Raw genomic sequence first — 24107 nt, forward strand, 5'->3', positions numbered from 1 at the left:
GGGCCTCTTTCTGTGCTGTCTAACTATGTATAATTCATATTCTCGGAACACCCCAAAGTGCTTTGCAGCCTTAAAGGTAGTCACAGTTGATAAGCAAACATGGCAGCCAATTTATGCACAGCAAGGTTCCACATAAATGACTGGGTAATCTGTTTTAAGTTATGAAGGATGAAGAAAACGTATTGGCCAATACCCTGGGAATGTACTCCCTTGCCCTTGTTAAAAGCTTACCAATAAATCTATTTCTGAACACGATTGTTTTAGAGGAAGTATGTAATTAGACTTTGGCCTGCTCAATAGAGCTGCCTAAAACCTGACGCTATATCAGCATGGCATGGAGTCAGAAATGTAGTCCTCCTGTTAGTTTGCATTCCCAGCAATGATTGTGCTATTTGTAGATAGCACCTATTTATTTTAGATGTTACTTTTGAAAATATTGAGCAGCAACCTAAAGCCCAAATTATGGCTCTCCACGCCTATAAAACAGTCAATGTCAGCTAATTGGGGGAGCCAATTATTTGTTTATAGAAGGGTTTCAATGTAATTCATATTAAAATATTGATTACAAATTCAATTCAGCTGAAGGGGGTTTTAAATCTATGTCAGATGCTTCTTGAAAATGCAATTCTAAATTCAGATGAAGCACTAATCCTGATTGTTTAAGACAATGGAAATTTATTAAAATCATCCCGGTAAACATCAAAACTTCTCATGTTTAATGATTCATTCAACTGAACGTGGGTACAGGCAGTAAATCCTCATCCAAACCAGTTTAGCAGCCATCCGGCCAATCCCTGGACACAAAAATCCAGAATGAACTCAAAGGCCAAACCTTTGCTTTGTTTCCACTCTCAAACAGGACAACACAGACAGTTAAGGACAATCTGAAAGATGTGAAAATGTAATCAAACCTAAAATGGGAATTCATTTCCAGTTTTAGGAAATCATTTTATCAGCAGAGTGCACTTAGTGTGCCAACACCTCATACTTCTAATTGAAAACAGAAGTTGAGGTGCATTAAATAGGAAGTTGTATCCTTTTTTAAATGGCATATTCTGAACAGTTTGTGGTACTGTAATTGATTAAACCCTAAAAATTGATCAAATCTGGCATCCGATTACTGCTTGATCATCTCAAGATTTGCTTTCCGCCTACAGATGATTAAAAACTATGAAGGCAGCAGGTAACACAGTGATTAGCACTTTTGGTTCACAGCGCCAAGGTCCCAGGTTTGATTCCCGGCTTGGGTCACTGCCTGTGCGGAGTCTGCACGTTCTCCCCGTGTCTGCGTGGGTTTCCTCCGGGTGCTCCGGTTTCCTCCCACAAGTCCTGAAAGACATGCTTGTTAGGTGAATTGGATGTTCTGAATTCCCCCTACGAGTACCCGAACAGGTGCCGGAGTATGGCGACTAGGGGATTTTCACAATAACTTCATTGCAGTGTTAATGTAAGCCTACTTGCGACAATTATAAAAAGATTATTAGGTAAGTTTGAACTCCACTCAACACTAATAGCCTACAACTAACCGGTAAGGAAAACTGCACATGTGCGGCAAATATGCATGTGCACAGACACCAAAAATGTCTTCAAGTCAGCACCATGAGCAACAGTGTTATACGGTCAGCCTTGGATCAGTGGGAGCACTCTCCCAGGAGTCAGAAGGTTGTCGGTTCAAGTTCCCACACAGGCTTGAGCACATAACGTAGGTTGGCATTTCAGTGCAGTACTGAGGGAGCCTTGCACTACTGGAGCTGTGCTCTTTCAGATGAGAAATTAAGCCACCGTCAAATCTGCCATTTCAGACGGATGTATAGATTCCCTTGGCACTATGCCAATAAGAGCAGGGAAGTTCTGGCCAATTTTCATTCCTCAACCAACATCATTAAAAATAGATTATTTGGTCACTATCTGACTGTTCTTTATGAAACCTTGTTATGTGCAAATTAAATGCAACAGTTTCTACATTACAACAGCGACAAATTAAAAGGAAAAAATCTAGTGCAGACTTATCATTTCAAGGAACCGCCTCTCACTCGGAGATCAAGCTAATTTGGGCCAGAGTGGAATTTTCTGCATACTTCTAGAATGTACTGCATACTTCCACATTTCCTACATTTACAACAATGATTACATTTCAGAAATACTTAATTGGCTATAAAGCACTAAAGGCTGTAAAGACCCGAGATTGTGAAAGATTCCATATAAATGCAAGTCTTTTTATCTTTTTTCTGTAAAACACACATCAGTTTAAAGGCCCTGAAGTCTAAAAGTAGTCAAGAGTTGACTGTTCCTTCAGCTAGTACAAAACTAGAACCAATTCTCATCTTTACACTAGTAGAGAACAACTAATGTAACGCAAACCAGCAATCAATCTTGGGACCTTCTGGTTCTTTATGGTTTACACCACACTAGGTGCACATAGCCACTTAGGTGCAGCACAGTGGCAGTGGTTAGCAGCTGCCTCACAGCTTTAGGGACCGGGGTTCAAATCCGGCCTCGGGTGACTGTGTGGAGTTTGCACTTTCTCCCCGTGTCTGTGTGGGTTTCCTCCGGGTGCTCCGGTTTCTTCCCAGTCCAAAGATGTGCAGGTTTAGATGAATTGGCCATGCTAAATTGCCCCTTAATTGTCCAAAAGGTAGGGCAGCACAGTGGCACAGTGAGTTAGCCCTGCTGCCTCACGGCGCCGAGGTCCCAGGTTCGATCCCGGCTCTGGGTCACTGTCCATGTGGAGTTTGCACATTCTTCCCGTGTTTGCGTGGGTATCACCCCCACAACCTAAAGATGTGCAAGGTAGGTGGATTGAACACGCTAAATTGGTCCTTAATTGGAAAAAATTTAATTGGGTACACTAAATTTTTTTTTTTCATTGTCCAAAAGGTTAGGTGGGGTTACTGGGTTACAGGGCATGGGCTTAAGTAGGGTGCTCTTTCCAAGGGCTGGAGGCATGGGCTTAAGTAGGGTGCTCTTTCAATGACTGGAGGCATGGGCTTAAGTAGGGTGCTCTTTCCAAGGACTGGAGGCATGGGCTTAAGTAGGGTGCTCTTTCCAAGGGCTGGTGCAGACCCGATGGGGAAAATGGCCTCCTTCTGCACTGTAAATTCTATGATTCTATGCACCAGGAAAGTTTACGGAAACTTTCTCTATTGCAATTTAGGATGCAATTTGTATCCTAAATTGCATCAAGGTAGACAAGTCCTCAGGGCCGGTTAGGATTTATCCCATGTTACTGCAGGAGGCATGGGGAGAAATACCTGGGGCATTCAAAAGGCATCTTGACAAATACATGGATAAGATGGGTATGGAGGGATATGGCACAAGAAAGTCCTGAGGGTTTTGGCCAAGGTCTGTATCATAATGGGTACCGGCTTGGAGAGTCAAAGGGCCTGTTCCTGTGCTATATTGTTCTTTGTTCTAAACAGATGTCGACACATCCTCTTTGTCCACAGGTGAGGTTCCAGAGAATTGGAGACTAGCCACTATTATCCCCTTGTTTAAGAAGGGAAGCAGGGGCAATCCAGCAAATTATAGTGTAGTGAGCCTGACATCAGTGGTGGGGAAGCTTTTGGAAAAGATACTGAGGGACAGGATGTATGCACATTTGGAGAAAAATGGATTATAGCATAGTTTTGTATGGGGAAGGTCATGTCCAACTTGATGGAGTTTTTTGGAGGTGACAAAGAAAATTGATGAGGGAAGGGCTGTGGATGTAGTTTATATGGACTTTAGTAAGGCGTTTGACAAGGTCCCACATGGCAGACTGGGATTCGGGGTGGGCTGGCTAGATGGATCCAGAACTGACTTGGTTATAGAAGACAGAGCATAGCGGTGGAAGAGTATTTTTCTGAATGAGATCTGTAGCTAGTGGTTAAAAGCAAATTACTGTGGATGTTGGAATCTGAAACGAAAGAGAAAATGCTGGTAAATCTCAGCAGGTCTGGCAGCATCTGTGGGGAGAGAAAAGAGCTAACGTTTCGAGTCCAATGGCTCCTTGTCAAAGCTAACAGACATCCCACCTTGCCATTTACAGTATAATTCATACCTACATTTGATCCTCCAAAATGCATCAAGGTCCCTATGCAAAAGCTACCCCACCTTGACCCATTTATTTTCATCCCATTTCACTTTTACCATTTCTCTTTCTTGTCTTTTTTAATATATATTAAACCACCCGTCCCCCCATCTTATAAACCTTTCCTTACCCATTCTCCTCTTTGCTTCCCCCTTCCCCTCCCCCCTATCACAGTTCACCCTCTGATGTTAGTTTCCCTGCTGTTTGACCTTTCACATCTTTTGTTCTCTCTGGGGACTGCCATTAGCACTCTTTCCCCTTGGTTTCTGTGGCCATTAGCACCCGGTTCCCCTGGGTTTCTGTGGCTATGACTCATCTTTCATTCTCACTCCACAGTATAAATATTTCCCACTTTCTCATTGGACTCGAAACATTAGCTCTTTTCTCTCCCCACAGATGCTGCCAGACCTGCTGAGATTTTACAGCAATTTCTCTTTCGTTTCTGTAGCTAGTGGTGTTCCACAGGGATCAGTGCTGGGACTTCTGTTGTTTGTAGTATATATAAAAATGATCTGGAGGAAAATGTGGATGGTTTGATTAGTAAGTTTGCGGATGACACGAAAATTGACAGAGTTGAAAAAATGAAATTAAAATCGCTTATTGTCACAAGTAGGCTTCCATGAAGTTACTGTGAAAAGCCCCTAGTCGCCACATTCCGGCGCCTGTTCGGGGAGGCTGGAACGGGAATTGAACCGTGCTGCTGGCCTGCCTTGGTCTGCTTTCAAAGCCAGCGATTTAGCCCAGTGTGCTAAACCAGCCCCTGATAGTGCAGAGTTGCTGATAGTGTCGAGGATTGTCAGAGGATACAACAGGATATGGGATTTGGGCAGCACAAGTGGATAACACTGTGGCTTCACAGCGCCAGGGCCCCAGGTTCGATTTCCCACTGGGTCACTGCCTATGCGGAGTCTGCACGTTCTCCCAGTGTCTGCGTGGGTTTCCTCCGTGTGCTCTGGTTTTCTCTCACAGTCCAAAGACGTGCAGGTTAGGTGGATTAGCCATGCTAAATTGCCCCTTAGTGTCCAAAAAAAAAAGCCATGATGTGGAGATGCCGGCGTTGGACTGGGGTGAGCACAGTAAGAAGTCTTACAACACCAGATTAAAGTCCAACAGGTTTGATTCAAACACGAGCTTTCGGAGCGCAGCTCCTTCCTCAGGTGAAAGGCCATTCACCTGAGGAAGGAGCTGCGCTCCGAAAGCTCATGTTTGAATCAAACCTGTTGGACTTTAACCTAGTGTTGTAAGACTTCTTACTGTGCAAAAAAAAAGGTTAGGAGGGGTTCTGGGTTATGGGGATAGGGTTGAAGTGGATCGGTGCAGACTCGATGGGCCGAATGGTCTCCTACTACACTGTATGTTCTATGTTATATAGATAGTTTGGAGACTTGGGCACAGAAATGGCAGATGGAGCTTAATCCGGACAAATGCAAGGTGATGCAGTTTGGAGGATCAAATCTAGGTACGAATTTATACTCTAAATGGCAGACAGAACCCTTAGAAACATTAACCTAAAGAGGGATCTGGGCTTGCATGTCCACAGTTCCTTAAAAGTGGCAACATAAGTGACCACGGTCATTGAGAAGGCCTATGGCATACCTGCCTCCATCAGCCGGGGCATTAAGTACAAGAGTTGGGAAATCATGTTGCCGCTATCAAAAACCCTGGTTAGGCTGCATTTGGAATATTGCGTGCATTACTGGTCACCACATTATCAGAAGGATGTGGAAACTGTTGAGAGAGTGCAAAGAAGGTTCACCAGAATGTTTCCTGGTCTCGTGGTGTTGGCTATCAGAGGTTGAATAAACTAGGATTGTTTTCACTGGAGAGATGGAGGCTGAGGGGAGACCTGATAGAGGTCTACAAAATTATGAGAGGCATAGACAGGATGGATAATCAGAGGCTTCTTCCATGGGTGGAAGTGTCAATTACAAGGAGGCACAGGTTCAAGGTGAGAGAGGGAAAGTTTAAGAGAGATGTGCGGGGTACGTTTTTCATGCAGAGAGTGGTGAGAGCCTGGAACGCGCTGCCAGAGGATGTGGTGGAAGCAGGCACATTAGCAACATTTAAGAGGCATCTGGATGGGTACATGAATATGGAGGAAATGGAGGGATATGGACCGAGTATGGGCAGAAGGTTTTTTTTAGTTAGTGCATCATGGTCAGCACAGACTTGGAGGGCCGAAGGGCCTGTTCCTGTGCTGTACTTTCTTTGTTCTATGGTCTGAAAAAGCTTCTGAAATCTGGGGTCACAATGTCTCCCTGTGGGAGGTGAAAGTTATTTGTTTTTATGAAGAATTCTGTTGATGCTACACTAATAGTATTTTGGGATGATGTAAATTTGTAGTGGTATACTGCTCCCTCATTTGATAATTTTACTGTACCACGGAATGCATCGCTAACAAAGGGAGTAACACTAGAAATGACTCCACTGCTGATTCTCTCCTCCCCTATAATAATGTTTATTATTGTCACATGTAGGCTTACTGCAATGAAGTTACTGTGAAAAGCCCCTACCACACTCAACGGTGCTTGTTCGGGTACACGGAGGGAGAATTCAGAATGCCCAAATTACCTAACATCACGTCTTTCAGGATTTGTGGGAGGAAAATGGAGCACCCGGAGGAAACCCGTGGAGACTCCACACAGTCAGTGACCTAAGTGGGAATCGAACCTGGGATCCTGGCGCTGTGAAGCAACAGTGCTAACCACTGTGCTGCCATGCCGCCCTCACACACCTTCTACACATGGCTTTTCTGGCATATTAGCCATCAGGAGACTGCTGGTCTATCACTACTAGAACAACTTGTATTTATATAGCACCTTTAACATAATGAAATATCCCAAGACAAAGCATTACAAAGCAAAGTTTGACACTTTTAGGACTAAGATAATACAATAAAATCATACTTTACCATTGCCATTAAGCTAATAAAATATAGACACCATTTATAAAATATTTTCTCTAACCATGCTCCTTCTCATGTACTCCATATTTAAACATATAGATAGCCTAAGGGGAATGGATATGATCAAGGCACTAGTAGAAATTGTGTGGGCAGCATGGTGGTGCAGTGATTAGCACTGCCGACTCATGGCACCGAGGTCCCAGGTTCGATCCTGGTCCCAGGTCACTGTCCATGTGGAGTTTGCACATTCTCCCCGTGTTTGCGTGTGTTTCACCCCCACAACCCAAAGATATGCAGGGTAGGTGGATTGGCCACGTTAAAATTGCCCCTCAATTGGAAAAAATGAATCAGGTACTCTGAATTTAAAAAAAAAAGAAATTGTGTGTAGAGTTGGTTGTGTGGTGGAGCAGGTAGCTTCCCCGCCTCCGAGCCAGATTCTTTGGATTCAAGCCCCTCTGTAGGGCTTGATGGCAAAGGAAGGTGTATTCATGATGTAGCCAAACAGGTTGGTTTTCTGTCTGTAAATCCTTCCAATACATCTATGACAGGTGGCAAGGGTGGAGAGTCTCCTCCTCAGCCTTGATGTAGAGTGGCACACCTCATGCTATAGCCTCTGGTGATAGGCCAGTGAGCTGTGCCAGGAAAACCTGGCTATGGAAACAGACTTAAGGACGTGCTTTGTCTACCTCATATGCCACTAGGCAGGGAAAGAGAACAGAAGTCTGAAGACACATGAAGATTTTAAATTCCATGTTTTTAAAAAATCATTATAGACACTACTCCTGAGCAGCAAGCCCCAATACATATTATGTATTATTTTAAAAGATTTACATCTGCACAGTTATTAGATATAAAAAGTCAAATTCTTGAAAAAAACTGAGCGATGAAGTACTCAATCAGAAAAGGTTTACAGTTTTCAGGCGAAGGAAGAGTGCAAGAAGTAACATTTATGATGAAATTATAAAGTCAACCTGAAATGAAAGGAAATTAATCTTTGAAGAGTACTTTGTATGAGAGAATTAAAAGGCACAAAAAGCAATGTATTGGGGCAGAGAACTAAAAGGTCAAAAACCTATTTTAACAGGGATACTGAATAAGGAAATTAAATTAAATTAATGCATCGCGTTGTTGGGGGGGGGGGGGGGGGGGGGGGGGGGTAGAGGCAGTAACAGGTCTGGACTGTTAATCTCGTGGTCCAGGCTTAATGCTCTGCCAACATGGGTTGAAATCCCACCATGGCAGCTGGTGGAATTTGAATCCAATTACTTAATTAATTAAATCTGAAATATAGAGCTCGTCTAATCTCAGTAATTGTGACCATGACGAGGGTGGCCACAGTGGTTAGCACTGCTGCCTCACGGCACCGAGGACCCAGGTTCAATCCCGGCCAGAGGTCCCTGTCCGTGTGAAGTTTGCATATTCTCCCCATGTCTGTGAGGGTCCCACCCCACAACCCAAAGATGTGCCTGGTCGGTGGATTGGCCAAGCTAAATTACCGCTTAATTGGAAACATTTTTTAAAAAAAACTATTGATTTGTGACCATGACAACTACCATTGATTAGTGTAACAAAGAACTAGGAACAGGAGTAGGCAATTCAGCCCCTCGTGTCTGCTCCACCATTCTATATGATCATAGCCGATCTCCTCTCAGCCTCAACACTTTCCTGTCGATTCTTCATAACCCTTCAACACATAACTGATTTAAAATCTGTCTATCTGCTCCTTAAATTTATTCAATGTCCCGGCATCCACCACACTCTGGGGTAGTGAATTCCACAGGTTCATGACCCTTTTGAGAGAAGTAGTTTCTCCTCACATTTGTTTTAAACTGCTACCCCTTATCCTGAAACTACGATCTCTCATTCTAGATTGCTCCAAAAGAGGCAACATCCACTCTACATCTACTTTATCAAGCCATCTGGTTCACTAACACCCTTTTGGAGAAGGAAATCTGCCATCCAAACCCAGTCTAGCCTACATGTAACTCCAGACCCACAGCAATGTGGTTTGTTCTTAATTGCCTTCTGAAATGGCCCAGCAAATCGCTCAATTGAAGGGTAATTAAAGAAAGCAACAAATACCGGCCTTGCCCACAACGTCCACTTCCCATGAAATAAACAAAAGTGGAACTATAAATTCAACTAAGATGAAAACAACTAGTTTAGTTTCTTAGAATTTTGGAAAAGTAGCATTGTCTATATTTAAGGTCAAACCTAACAACATGAATCCAAAATTGTTCGATTTGAATATTAAAAAGTCTTCAAAGTCTCTGGTGGATCATTTAACTGCAGATCAAATGGTGTTAACTGAGAGAAATATTAGAATTCAATTATGACTCCCTTGTGTGTAAGATTGACTGAGTTAGTGACACACTCAAACCAAACCAGAAGATTGTGGATTCAAGCTTCACTAAAACATACTGACACATCAAAGCAGTTATGAGGAAAGTGCCATTTTTGAGTGGAATGTTAAAACAAAACACCATATACATGCTTGCGTCGGTATGAAATATCCCTGAGGCGAGTTCTGATATCCCAGAGAATATTCCTTCGTCAAACATCACCAAATGAATTATTAATTCATCTGTGGTATTTTGTTTTTATTGAAAAACAGGTCAAAAATAGAGAAAAAGGAAAATTTGATGGTTCAGGTTTTGCTTTTCTATGTAATTTGATTGACCGATCGAGGCTCGAAAGATACTTGATAACGTCTCATTTCAAAACTCTTACATTAAAATAGAAAAGCATTTAATACAGATCTTGCACATTGTGTTATCATGAACGTTAAAAATAATAAATAAGGGTAAAGTCCCAATTCAGATCTTCCAATGGCTGATTTTTTTTTTTTTATTATAAATTTAGATTACCCAATTATTTTTTCCAATTAAGGGGCAATTTAGCGTGGCCAATCCACCTACTCTGCACATTTTTTGGGTTGTGGGGGCGAAACCCATGCAGACACGGGGAGAATGTGCAAACTCCACACGGACAGTGACCCAGAGCCGGGATCGAACCTGGGACCTCAGCGCCGTGAGGCGGTTGTGCTAACCACTAAGCCACCGTGCTGCCCAGCTGATTTTTGTTTTGATGTAGTAAGCAAAAGCTTCCTAAGACAATAGTTGTTTGGCAGCAAAAAAAAATGGTATTGTAAACTAGGTTGCCTTATAATCAATTCCTTCCATACAATCAATGTTGCTTCATGCTCCCTGCTTCCTCAGCTTCGACTTCCACCAGAATGTCCTATAGTGGCCGTTTTCTTTTTAGAAAATATTTTATTGAGGCAATTATAATTTTAACAATTTTAAACATCAAATTCCAACAGAAACAAAACAACACAATATAACCAATAAACCTCCAGGGCACAGGCCCCAGCCAACATGGATGACACAATCAATGCCAACTTCACCTACCATCCCTCCGTTGGTTCTCCTACCCCTACTCATCTCTCCCATGCCTCCCCTTCCCCCCACTGACAGCTTAATATTTCTCAAAGAAGTCGATGAACGGCTGCCACCTCCGAGCAAACCCCTCAAGGCAAATTTAATTTTTTCGAGTCTGAGAAACCCCGCCATGTCGCTAACCCACACCCCCAACTTTGGGGGCTCCGGGTCCGTCCACCCTCGCAAGATCCATCTCCAGGCCACCAGGGAGGCAAAGGCCGAGTCGGCGGTTCTTAACATCTGCCAAGGATGACTCTCTATTCACAGATTCTTTCTGGGACCTTCAGAAACAAAAGTGGAGTGTACTGCACAACACTATATCAAGTTATGTGTATCCATGTCCCAGTATTTCAAGCCTTTCTTCATATTTGTATTTCCTCATTCCAGGCAACACCCCAGTGAACTGCACTGCATCTTATCTAAAGACTCAACATCTTTTCTACAGCAAGGGCAGCACGGCGGCGCAGTGGGTTAGCATTGCGGCCTCACGGCGCCGAGATCCCAGGTTCAATCCCGGCTCTGGGTCACTGTCTGTGTGGAGTTTGCACATTCTCCCCGTGTTTGCGTGGGTTTCGCCCTGACAACCCAAAAGATGCGCAGGGTAGGTGGATTGACCATGCTAAAATTGCCCCTTAACTGGAAAAATTAATTGAGTATTCTAAATTTATTTTTAAACAAATCTTTCCTATAGCATGGAGCCCAATGCTACTAATCATTACCTCTTAGCTTTTATATCTATACTCTTACGATAAAATCCAACCTTTTTAATCTACCCAAGATATTCTTTTAATATCAAATTAAAGGAACCCTAAATCTTTGCTGTTTCACAATAAAAAGCAATTGCATTAAAATTATAATTAGTGCTTTTTTAAAATAAAAATTACCTCACACTTACTGACATTGTATTCCATTTCCATTGTATTCATGTATTCATGTCAATAGTGCTTTACGACTACTTTTGTTTTTTCTAAAAGATCAACTATACCTCATGTTTTGGAGTTGTGCCAATTGACACCACTTCTTGTAGGCCTAGATCACGAACATCCAGAGAACAGAAGTGGCCAAATGACCCTGGGAATCTCTTGTTCTTCTTCAAATAGTGTCATGGGATATTTTACATCCACGTAACATGCAGGCAGGTCTATGTGTACATTTTGTATGCTTACAGTGATATAATTTAACCCTATTGTTATCCTATAATCAATGCACACTGCTTGTAGACACGGCACAATAGTACAGTGGTTAGCACTGTTGCTTCACAGCGCCAGGGTACGAGGTTCGATTCCCAGCTTCTATCAATGTGTGTGCGGAGTCTGCACATTCTCCCCGTGTCTGTGTGGGTTTCCTCCGGGTGCTCCAGTTTCCTCCCACAAGCCCCGAAAGAAGTGCTGTTAGGTAATTTGGACATTCTGAATTCTCCCTCTGTGTTCCTGAACAGACTCTGGAATGTGGCGACTAGGGGCTTTTCACAGTAACTTCATTGCAGTGTTAATATAATACTTGTGACAATAAAGATTATATATTGTGCATCTTTAATGCATGATCAAATCAATACCCTCAGGGTACTTTCTTGGTTATCTTTACTCTGCATTTATGCATGATGTAACAACCTGAACGTTTTCTAACTCCAAATTCATGAGATTGCACTTGCCCACATTTGGTGACATTGCCACTCATGGGACCATATCATGGGTCCATTCACTAAACTCAACCAAACTGTCCTGAAGTCTATTCATTTGGGTCTGAATAACTAACATTCATGTAAATTCTCATATCAGGACATATTGGAATGTTTTATTTAAATTTACCTCCAAAATCAATAATAAAAATGAGCCAATACATTGTTCAAATACATAACCTGTGGAAGCCAACTCACAACCAGGCCCCAGCGAGATCCATTCACTTCTATTAATGACAACTGCAGTTTCAATCTAAAATAATCCACCAATCAAACTGAACATTATTGAAAGAAATATGCATGCATCAAGATATTTTCGCCTCCATTTGTTATTCTTATACAGTATTACAGACTTCAGACTTAATATGAATCAAGAGGACAGACAACTACCTGTATGGTTTAGCACACTGGGCTAAATTGCTGGCTTTTAAAGCAGACCCAGGCAGGCCAGCAGCACGGTTCAATTCCCGTACCAGCCTCCCCGAACAGGCGCCGGAATGTGGCGACTAGGGGCTTTTCACAGTAACTTCATTTGAAGCCTACTCATGACAATAAGCGATTTTCATTTTCATGCTGCCCCCCAGCTCAATGCCATTACACAGAGCAAACTAATGAGTTAGAGAGCAGCATCTTTCAGCTTTCTATCCTTTCCTCAAGGGAAATGCCTCATCAACAACTCAAAAGTCAGGAACACAACTCCTATTATCCAGTACAATAATCCAGACAATAGTCACTTTCATGCCAAACCCAAAACATCACTTGGCAAGACCTCTGGTTGCAGCCATTTCGGTCAAACATCAACAAAGCCAGGGCAATCATTCCACCAATTAAGGCAACACTTACAAGACAACCAATCAGAGGTTGCATGTTAGAACTGGAAATGCAACATTTGTCTCCTGAACGCAGCATATTTTCAACAGGGCCACAAAAACAAAAAAATATTTTTTTGATTGACATTTTTGGAATTTTCTGGGGAAAATCAATCTAACCAATCCAAATGTTAGTAATTTCATTCATAGATCTCCTGGATTATGAATTTATATGTACTGCTGTTATGTGCCCCAATGACTCCTCCCACTCTTTAATTACCACATTCTCCCGCAGTAAAGCAAGTGAGGATTTCAGGCTTCCTTGTAGTTGCCATCTTGTGTTGGGCACCAGGAGGTACACATCTGATTGCAAAACATTAAGTCTGACTGTTCACCCACTGCATTCAATAACTGGCAAGGGGCACCTCAACTGAGCTGGGTAAAACTGTCTTCCCTCATCACAAGTTTAAACTAAGGCACAAAACGTTACTGCCCAGCATTGACGGTTTTTGAATTTTTTTTGACCTTAAATGACTCAAATGTCCAGTCTCCACAGGCCCACAAATTGAAGTTATGAGAATAGCGACACGATTCAAAATATTCCGCGAGAACCAAAAACAAAGATGGTAAAAATTGAATGACTAAAATGATAAACAAAACTGAAATGATGCGGGGCGGGGGGAAACATTCAGAACCTCTTCTCCTTCCCCACGATTTCCTTTTAGGGCCTCGCAATTCCTGAAGCCAGGATTGCCATGCTTCCCCACACCCTAAATCACAATTTAGAGTTATTCATGTTAAAAAAAAACAAATAAAACGTACGACCTCTAAAAAAAAACACACCTAAATCGTTACCATGCGGCTTTAATCTCGTGTTACGCGATGAATATCAATCGGGAAAATGTTTTAAAATAAACTTTTGGCTTTTCGTTTTAAAAATCTCTTTAACCCTTCACTCGGTGTGTTTAAAGTGACCCTGACTAAAGGCGATGTGTACAAACCCACCGTCTAGCGCGTTAATCGGACTAACTTACTTCGGTATCGGGTCGATTTCCTTCTATGAGAACTGCACTGGGAGGTTTGTGTGTTGTGTTGGATGGAGGGGGTCGAAAATGGGAGGAAAAAAAATCCCCGGAGTCCGCCCCCGGCACCATAAGGTTATAGAGCCGTTTATATGCAAAACACTTTCAAGTCCTTCCTACCACCACCATCATCATCTCTGCAATGCTTACCACAAACTGGCAGAGGCGGCAATGATACGAGCCAATGGCTCGGGATTGGGAGTGGTGGAAAGGTGGGGGGGGGGGAGGTTGCGATGGTGCCTCGTGCAGCGCAGCGAATCTGGGTCAGAGTTGGGATCGGTCTCGCGGACACGGGGCGGGCACCGGGAGTGGAACGTCACCCGGAGCCCGGCTCGGATGATGAACAGGCGCGGCGGCGAATGTTGGAACGTCACCCCGAGGGTTTGACTGACAGGCGTGGCGGAAAAATGGAACGCCACCCGGAGCTCGGCTCGGATGATTGACAGGCGCGGCGGTGAATGTTGGAACGTCACCCGGAGCCCAAAGAGGGTTTGATTGACAGGCGCGGCGGACAGTGGGCTCGGCTTGTGCACAATAGCCACACATTCAGAGAGCCAGCAGCAGTGGAGAGCGCGTTCCCCTTTAATAGGTGCACTCGATCTGCTCTCCCGATTCTGCTGTATGTTGTTACTTGTGCGGGGCGTTCTTATGTGTGTTTGGGCATCTCATGTGGTGGTAAACGTGTGTGTGTGCGTGCGCGGAACCAACAACCGAAACCACGGCAAATCCCGTTCTGCGAGTGCTATTTGTAACAAAGGAGCCTTAATTTCTCTTTGGAGCATGGACGAAATGTGTGCGCTTTGAGGAGGGGGGGACGACAACAACGCCGCACGACAGTCATTACCTGGGAGACTTGCTGCTGCTCAAAGCTGGGACTTTTGTTTTCTCTCACTTCTAAGGTCGGGGTGAATAACGGGGTTTGGAGGGGGTGGAAGTACAATCAATGAGTTTGAACGAGCACTCGATGCAGGCTCTGTCCTGGAGAAAGCTCTATCTGAGCAGAGCCAAACTCAAAGCTTCCAGCAGAACGTCAGCTTTATTGTCGGGTTTCGCCATGGTAAGTTTTTGCAACCGCAGACCGAATTGTGTGTGCCAAATTTCTACCGTCGGATCCTGGTGTTGTAATGAACATGTTATTTCCTGTGCCACCTTTGTTTTTTAACCCGGGTAAAATAATTAAAGTGCAAATTGACAAACAGTAACGTTAATTTGTTTAAATGCGTTTTGCAGATTGATTGGTTATAAATAGCCACAGGCGCACGACGAATAATGTTGCAAATTAACGTTGTCACACATGGTTTATGAGCAGAAAAGTCAGTCGCATATTTCTGCACGCAATGAAATTAAATACTCGCGGAATGATGTGTAGATTACTGTATTGTCATGGCGTGACAATATCACCCAAAGCCAAATTTAACCAGTGCCTTTACGGATCCCAATAATTTCGGGTTCAGCACAATTTACTTTTTACTAAACAGTCTTTAACGTAATTGAATCATTTGTAAGTCACAGATTTTTAAAAGTGCGTTCGTGTGAAATGTAACTGAAAATCGACCTACTTTTTTTTTTGCAAATCTTCTCACGTTTCCTCGCACTCTGAATTTTTAAAAAAGCTGCAGTAATGCAGCAGATTTTCTCTGGTATACAAGCCTGTCTGGACGGCAAAGCGCAAAGTATATTTTCGAGGACCTTCTATTTTTAAATTTAATACTTAATCCGACTCTTGCTCGTTGTCCTTCAACCTTTTCACTAACTTTAATATCTTAATTGATTTGGTCTATCATAACTTTTGGAAAGCTCGAAAGTTTAAAATATATATTGATTGCATATCAACAATTAAACTGGGCAACGTTTTAAAGAACATTTAACAATTTTGCGTTTTTGATGATTTATTTTTGGCATGAGTTGTGTGCTCTGGAGAATGAAGGTTGTGTATGTTATGGCAAACGTGTTCAATAATTATGGCCATTAATTCATTTTAATTTTAATTAACATTTTCAGTATTCTTGTGAATTTCTATTTGGTTTTCAATTACTAGTTTGTGGGACTAATATCAACACCGACTCGTTGCTAAATTTAGGTATATAAAATTCTGAATTCCTCTCTCTCACTTGGGTTGAGGCATATGCCCACAGGCAGCAGAAACCTATTGGTATAAATTTACTCAAGTGAATTAAGTCACTGAGCATTCCTATTGCCAGGCTCTTTTGCAGGAACTTAACCACTGTTGCCCTGGGGAAACTGGTTACTTTTTGCCTTTTCCAGATTAACTGTGTGCTGCATTTGACGTGGCTATCACTCCAGTTTAAACTTGGCTTGAAAACACTAAAACACTAATTGCTTTTCATTTGGATCAACTAGTAAGCATTGCCTGTACTGCACAGACTTTTTAGAAGGAGTAAAGTCTTCCAATTTTATTATGTCTTGCCCTGAATTAAGACTCAAATATTGGATGAAAGTATTGTGCAAATTTATTCATGAAGTATTTCCTACACCAAATGGGAAAACGTCATGCTGAAGTTGATGTTCTAAGTTTTACCTAGTTAGCTTATCATTTTAGATATTCTGCTTTTGAACATGATTATTGAATTTAATTCTAAAATATATTTATTTGATACTTTGCCAAATTGATCAATAACATGCAAACATCCTTCACTGAAGAAAGCAGGCCCTCTACTTCATTCTCTAGGAAAAAAGTGTGTTGGAGAAACAGGCTTTTGGATGACTTTGGTTCAGATTAACTCATTAGTTTTCTCGTCCATCATCCTTTGTTCCCTCTGATCGCATCTTGCACATGAGCGCGATCTACTTTCTTGATCATGTAGTTATGTAGTTTGCATGATAGAGGAATCAACCACCCCATATCCCTTGCCTCAAGGCCTCGTATACATTGCACTACAACCTGTGCCACCACCCCCCGCCAACTCAACTTCCTGTTTTGAGTCTTGGATCAGGTTTCTGTCCTGCCTTTACACAGAAACTGCCCACTCACTGTTACAAATGACGTTTTCTGTGACTGTGGCCACGGTGTTTATTCCACCTCAATCTCTACAATTTGGACTTGGCCCTCTCACACTTCTCCCCAGTTACCCAGCACATTTGGAATGTCCTAATTCATTTCCACTCTTAATGCATCCTTTACCCCCCCCCACCCCACCTTTTCCTCATCCACATGCAACCCCTCAGTCGCATAATCAGCTGATGAGTCAACTTTCACAAGTATTCTGATGACATCCGGCTCGACTTCTACACCACCTTGTCCGATGGCCAACCTTGGATGAGTTACAGAATCTTGCACTCCTTCCTCAAGCTAATCATTTTTGGATGGCCCTTTCAAAGAGCAGGCATGATTGACCAAATGGCAGCCTGCTGTGCTACATAATTCCGCAAAGAGATGAGGGTTGTTGTGGGACGGGGCCTAAGTGATCCTATTTGCTTGATTACTGGAATAAAACATTATTCGGGGCCAGCACCATCTAGTGGTAATAATATCGACAAAGTTCAAATATTTAAAATTTTCTGTTTCATTTTAATGGATTTTCAAAATACCCCAAATTGACTCCAAGGGCTCTAAAAAGGGTGGCTCTAAATTTTTTGGCTCGGAATTGTGTTACTCAACGTGCAATTTTAGAATTGTGTTCAAAATTAAATCCGTGTCACTTTTTCATTTGTCTCGTGATTTCAATTACAGCTCTTTTCAAGCAGTTGCAACAGTGAATTAACGTAGTGATTGGAAACATTACTAAGTAAAGGAAAACCGATTGTGCAATCTGTTTTCAGAAAATACGGAAATGCAGATCTTTGTTCTAAAATTAAAAACATATGTTTTTCGGCAGTACGGTCGCACAGTGGTTAGTACTGTTGCTTCACTGCTCCAGTGTCCCAGGTTAAATTTCCCCGCTGGACCACTCTCTGTGCAGAATCTGCATGTTCTCCCCGTGTCTGCATGGGTTTTCTCCGGGTGCTCCGGTTTCCTCCCACAGTCCAAAGATGTGCAGGTTAGGTGGATTGGCTGTACTAAATTGCCTCGAGTCCAAAAAGGTTAGGGTGGAGGTGTGGGCCTAAGTAGGGTGCTCTTTCCAAGGACCGGTGCAGACTTGATGGGATGAATAGCGTCCTTCTCTGCACTGTAAATTCATTGATTATAAGTGCAGTATTGTAGGGGTAAAGATACCAGGGACATGTTTGGTGAGTGCTTGCACTATCAACAACTGTCCCTTGAGAAACTCATTTGGATTGACTCCCTGTCACACATTCCTACCAACGTCTGAACAATAAGACAGGAATAGGGTGGAGTAGGGTACTTGTTCAAGGGCCGATGTAGACTCAAAGGGCCAAATGGCCTCTTTCTGCACTATGAATTGTATGTATACTTTACTGAAGTTTTTTTTAAATTTAAAGTTCCCAATTTTTTTTTTTTCAATTAAGGGGCAATTTAGCGAGGCCAATCCACCTACCCTGCACATCTTTTGGGTTGTGGGGGCGAAACCCACGCAGACACGGGGAGAATGTGCAAACTCCACACAGACAGTGACCCAGGGCCAGGATTCGAACTCGGGTCCTCAGCGACGTAGGCAGCAATGCTATCCACTGTGCCACCGTGCTGCCCCCCCTTTATTGAAGTTTTGACTAAAACCAAACTAGATTAAAGTTGCATTAGGAATGGTCTCTGATAAAGCAATAACTCAGAAATCAGTTTTGGTTACTGGAAACTTATGTATATTACAATGGAAAATCCTGCAAGAAATTTTAATTTATATGTGTGGCACAGTGGTTAGCACTGATGCCTCGCTGTGTTAGGGACCCGGGTTCAATTCTGGCCTTTGGGTGACTGTGGAGATTGCACTTTCTCCCTATGTCTGCGTGAGTGTACACCGGTTTACTCCCACAGTCCAAAGAAGTGCAGAATAGGTGGATTGGCCATGCTAAATTGCCCTTTAGAGTCCAAAGATGCGCAGGTTAGATGGGATAGGGTGGGGGGGAGGGGCTTTTACTTCTGCATTGTAGGAATTCTACTTAGTACAGTTCTGATAGGAAAAAAATGGTTTACAGCATGGAATAAATGGTTGATGTAAGGAGGAAGAAAGTGAGAAAGAATTTGGAGTTTTTAAACATTTGAAAGTCGAAATGCAGAAGGGAAATGAGATTTGAAGGGGCATGAAAGCTGGGTGATTTGCACACATGTGGAAATTGCCTGCTTTTAGATGATCTTGCCGGTGAAAAAGGTGAAGCAGATGTTGGGTAGGAGGTACTTGGGCAGAGGTGGGAGAGCATTCATTCCAAGGCAAGGATGGTTACATAACTCTGAGATTTGGAGTAGAGTTAGGAGGTGAAGAAATAGTTGAGGGTGACTATTTTGAGAGTTAATGGAGATTTTTCTCCTTCTTCTTCTGCCTTCTGGAATCCCGCTGTTCCATGTGCCACAGCCCGCTCCTCAGCACCTTTGCTGCCGCCTTCCTTCGCCCAGCTCCTTAAATTTTACCTCCTGGGCATCTGAAGTGGGTCCAAGCTGTCCCTCCTCAGCAACTCCAAACTTTTTTTCCTTGTCCTGGAGGAAGGAAGGTCTGTGGGTCCGCCATCTTACCCTTCAGGTCAGTTTCCTCCTTGCCTCCGTCTCTCTCTCTCTCTTTCTTCCTCTACCTGCTGGCCTCCCACGATTCCATCCGCTGCAGCCCGCTCTCCTCTTCTTTCACAGCAGCCTTTTTGCCGCCCCCGTGGTCCCGCTATCGCGGGGAATCAGCTGCTAAGCCCCGCCGGAGTGAGAGCCCGCCGAATGTGCGGCTCACTCGGACATCGCCGCCACCGGAAGTCGTTAATGGAGATTTTTGATGAATGACGGAAAGAAGTTTGCGATATCGGCAAGCATGGAGATGAGGCAGGTTTGTTGGATGCTCAAGAACTTAAACAGAATAGGTATCTCAGACGAAACAGAATGTTTACTGGAAAACAGGAAAGTACAAGATGGGTGGAAACTTGATTCAGAAGGGGAAGTTGGAGTCATCTCTAGCAAAAGGAAGATACATCTGATTGTTGGAGGCTCAATTGCCTCTGCCTCCATCAGACCCAAACCACTTGAATATTTTTTATTTGTTCTTGGGCATTGCATTTATTCTCCATCCTAATTACTCTTGAGAAGGTGGTGTTAAGCCACCTTCTTGAACCCCTGCAGTCCTGAGTTCCAGGAATTTGATTCTGCAACATTGAAATTGCTTAGGTAGAGGGGTGGCGCAGTGGTTAGCACTGCTGCCTCACGGCACCAAAAAAGATGTGCAGAGTAGATTGATTGGCCAGGCTAGACTGCCCCTGAATTGGAAAAATAAAGTAATTGCTGAAGTGGAAGGAAACATTCAGACACTGATCCATGCACCCAATTTCCATTTTTTTGACTTGGATTTACCCTCATTTCCCATTCTGATGTCAGTAGCCATTCTTTCATACAATGCCATATCTGTAGCGATCGCACCTCCCTTTCTTCAAGTGACCAATTCCTTGGATCTTGCGTTGATATCCCAAAAAACTTGTTAACATTTTTCCCTCCTGTTCAGTGTCTACTTTTTTTCCTTCATGCTATAAGGTGTTTACATGTCTTTCCTTTGGAATGCAAGTTGTGGAGAAACATAAGTATTTTTTTGAATGTAAGAATAAGGTATGACTATCCCACTTCCCTGCCATTGTGCCAACCCTGCCCACCATTTTAAACATACTCTCGGCAAAAAATATTAATTATCGTGGTTCCGTTTTTTTTAATCCTGGGAGTTAAACAGCCACTAAATTAGAATATTCTATATTTCACATGGTTCTAAAGCGGAGTCATTCAACTGACTCCAAAAACCCTGTCTATTTTGATTCAACCTTAGCTGTCCAGAGACTAGGTGGACATTGAACTTCTAATGACAAGTGTTCTAAAGCAATAGTTTGTTTCACTTTATTTACAGTAAGGCATATAAAATGGAGGTGAAAGGCTGCTTGCTCAACACACATCCCTGTTTGCTTTCATTACAGCATAGTTAACTTTCAATCGCGATGAAATGCCTAAAATGCATTGCTGCTGGACACATCAATTTACTTCTCATAAACAGTAATAAAAATTTAAATGAAGCAACTTTCCATGCATTGCATTTTAAAACCTGTTCATTGTACAAGAACAAATCAGTTTGACCAAACAAACATTTTTAGATCATAAGCTCAGTAGTTTCACGACGACTGTGACAACGACCGTGAAGTCTATGTTTAACTTGCTGTCAGAGCTGATGACCACTTTGACTGTGATATAAGCCGCTGGCTTATCCTGGAGTTGCAGTCATGGTATGTCTTTGGCTGTATCTTAGTGGCTATATCTGCAGCAGCTTCCTTCACAAGTCAGAAAATGGTTTAGATTAAGAGAAACTGTGCACAAATTAGAATCGCATCAACGGTACGTTTGTGAAGAAGCAAAAGAAAATTCAGTTCATACAGCACCTTTCACTGCTTTAACTGTGAGGCATTTTGAGAAGTTTCAGTGAGTACATTTAAAGTACAGTGACTGTTTTTGGTGTGAAGAAACACAGCAGAAAACTGTGCACTGAAATGTCCCACGTACAACATTTAAATAATGATCAGTTAATCTGTTTTGGTGACTTTCGTTCACTGCACTGCCCCTCGTGGCGTTGAAGTATTAAGGAAAAGGGACAAAATTAGGTCAAAGAAGCAGAGATGCGGATCAATCGCTATCTAATTTAACAGTGCGATTGAACCAAACAAGGGTTTGAATGGCCAATATCTGTTGTTGTATTTCTACAAAAGTGCAGCGTTTCTATGACTGAGTTCTTTCTAAAGAAAGATGGCCTTACAAGGTCAGAATATTTGTAAAATATGCCCAAAGTTTAAAACTATGATCTGAGCTGAATTTGCTGAGAGCAGTGGTCGGAGTGCTACAGTTGGCTCGGCACACTCGAGGGGAAAATTAGCCATCGTGAGGGGAAAATTACCCAATCAGATCACTAACCAGTAACCACCTTCTGGATGTTTGTGATTGTTGGAGAGGACAAAATGGGGCTTGGTTGTCCTCTGTGATTAAATAGTCTCATGGGTATATAATTATCTCCAAGTTTGAAACTAAAAAGAAACAACCAAAATTACACTGAAAACGTGAGATGACATGAAAGAGAATCCAATGTGATCAAAATGTAAAGGAAAAACTTCAGAAATGAAATGTCAGTTGAAATGAAGCTGCAAATGTGACACAGCAGAACACTGCCAATGGTGTGTATGCTTCTTTTGGTATGACAGTATTAATTAGGGGCACAAAGTATCTTTAACAGTGAGCTGGGGTTGCGTGGAGTGACACACCTAATCTGAAAGGAGAAGAGAAAAGACTCCCTTTTTAGGATTGTGACATAGTGCCCCAGGGAAGGAAGAAAAAAAGAACATGAACAGAGGCAAGAATGAAGAAAAACATCGCTGAGGGTGGGGTGGGGAAGGTGTGAAAGGTGCAACAACATGCTTCATATATGTTTTATAAACTTTACAAACAAATTGATTTTTTTTTTTCTTTTTTCAGGTAGCCATGGTTGAGGTGCAGCTTGACACAAGGACCGGCCTGTACCCTCAAGGTCTCTTGATAGCCTTCAGCGCCTGCACTACAGTGCTCGTTGCAGTACATCTTTTCGCTCTCATGATCAGCACTTGTATTCTTCCACATATTGAGGCTGTCAGCAACGTTCACAACCTCAATTCTGTTCATGAGTCACCCCATGAGCGTATGCACCGGCATATTGAACTTGCATGGGCTTTCTCCACAGTCATTGGGACCTTGCTTTTTCTTGCAGAGGTTGTACTACTTTGTTGGGTGAAGTTTCTTCCACTAAAGAATCCTGTGATAAAAAGTAGTAATTGTACACCAGTGCCAGCTCAAAACGATGGAACTCTTTCATCTGGAGAAGCCGCAGCTATTACATCCACCACAATCATGGTACCTTTTGGATTAATTTTCATTATATTTGCAGTTCACTTCTATCGATCTTTGGTAAGCCACAAAACAGAGAGAGTTGAAAGGGAATTGGATGTACTTGCACAACTGCAGGTTCAGCTGGACCAAGGAGACACACTGCACCCTACTAGTCCTCATTTTGGATAAGACTGGTTGTAAACTATTGGGGATTAGCCTTCATTCAAAACAGCTTACAGCACTTGGCGCATGAAGTGACTGAACTATTGTACAAAAATAACAGTCTAACTATGATCTGGTAAAACTGTTGGATATTTTGGGACGATGACCAGTGCTGAACATTTTTTCTCAAATTTTAAAATGAAATTAAAATGGTGCCATAAAATAGCAAATTGCATGTATTTACTTTGGATTTGTACAGGATTTAATTGGATTGTTTAAATTTTCATCATTAAAGAGATTATTGCGTGTCATGCAGGATTGAGTGTATAAATAATAGGGTAAGTGGATTTGAAAAAAAATGAAAATCGCTTATTGTCACGAGTAGGCTTCAACGAAGTCACTGTGAAAAGCCCCTAGTCGCCACATTCCGGCACCTGTTCGGGGAGGCTTGTACAGGAATTGAACCGTGCTGCTGGCCTACCTTGGTCTGCTTTAAAAGCCAGCGATTTAGCCCAGTGTGCTAAACCAGCCCCTGGTTAAGTTAAAGATTTAACAACCCACAGTTTTACACTTCCATTATTTCATTTAAAACACGTGGCTAAGGAACCGGTGCAGGAGGGAGGGTTCAGTTTTTTGGATCAGTGGGATGCCTTCCAGGGAAGGTGGGGCCTGTACAAGAAGGACGGGTTACACTTGAACCGGAGAGGCACCAATATCCTGGCTGGGAGGTTTGCTAGTATGGTCCGGGAAAATTTAAACTAATGTGGTAGGGAGGGTGGGAATCTGATCAGTAAGGCAAGTGTTGTGTCATGTGAGAGTGCTTTTAAGAAATGGGTGTTTGTTAGATAGCTGCAGTGATGTCAGCGAGTGGGTGGAGCTAGGCTGTCTGCTTTTACTTTCGCTTTGGGCTGTGCTACAGGGTGTGTTTTAGTTTCGTTTTGAGAGCTGGATAGCTGCAGTCACAGCAAGAAGGTGTATTAGTCTCTGCAATCTAAAGACTGTCTCCAGATCCTTTGGTGATTTTAAAATAATACCT

General features: G+C 42.6%; 2 protein-coding genes across 8 annotated transcripts in view; one reads left to right on the forward strand and one right to left on the reverse strand.

The window, feature by feature from the left end:
• Window positions 1-14840, reverse strand: part of LOC119961852 (lysine-specific demethylase 2B) — a 290442-nt gene extending 275602 nt beyond the window's left edge. For 6 of the 7 annotated variants that reach the window (XM_038789334.1, XM_038789320.1, XM_038789309.1 and 3 more), the window contains exon 1: window positions 13936-14193. In XM_038789334.1, coding sequence (XP_038645262.1) covers window positions 13936-14055 — 120 coding nt within the window. In that variant the 5' untranslated portion in view covers window positions 14056-14193. Of the gene's footprint in view, window positions 1-13935 lie in introns of all 7 variants that reach the window. The other variant, XM_038789282.1, reaches the window with a different exon arrangement.
• LOC119961946 (calcium release-activated calcium channel protein 1-like) lies at window positions 14520-23382 on the forward strand. Its single transcript, XM_038789566.1, has 2 exons — window positions 14520-15040; window positions 22523-23382. The coding sequence occupies exons 1-2, from the start codon at window positions 14927-14929 to the stop codon at window positions 23096-23098; spliced, it is 690 nt and encodes a 229-aa protein (XP_038645494.1). The 5' UTR covers window positions 14520-14926; the 3' UTR covers window positions 23099-23382.
• Window positions 23383-24107: the final 725 nt, after the last annotated feature.

The sequence above is a fragment of the Scyliorhinus canicula genome, chromosome 1, assembly GCF_902713615.1.
Source record: "Scyliorhinus canicula chromosome 1, sScyCan1.1, whole genome shotgun sequence".
Classification (NCBI taxonomy): Eukaryota; Metazoa; Chordata; class Chondrichthyes; order Carcharhiniformes; family Scyliorhinidae; genus Scyliorhinus; species Scyliorhinus canicula.

Bases quoted from the DNA above. Each gene is read 5' to 3' on its own strand.
- LOC119961946 (XM_038789566.1), top strand. From the start codon at position 14,927: ATGAGTTTGAACGAGCACTCGATGCAGGCTCTGTCCTGGAGAAAGCTC. The intron at 15,041-22,522 runs GTAAGTTTTTGC...TTCTTTTTTCAG, and splicing joins TATTGTCGGGTTTCGCCATG to GTAGCCATGGTTGAGGTGCA.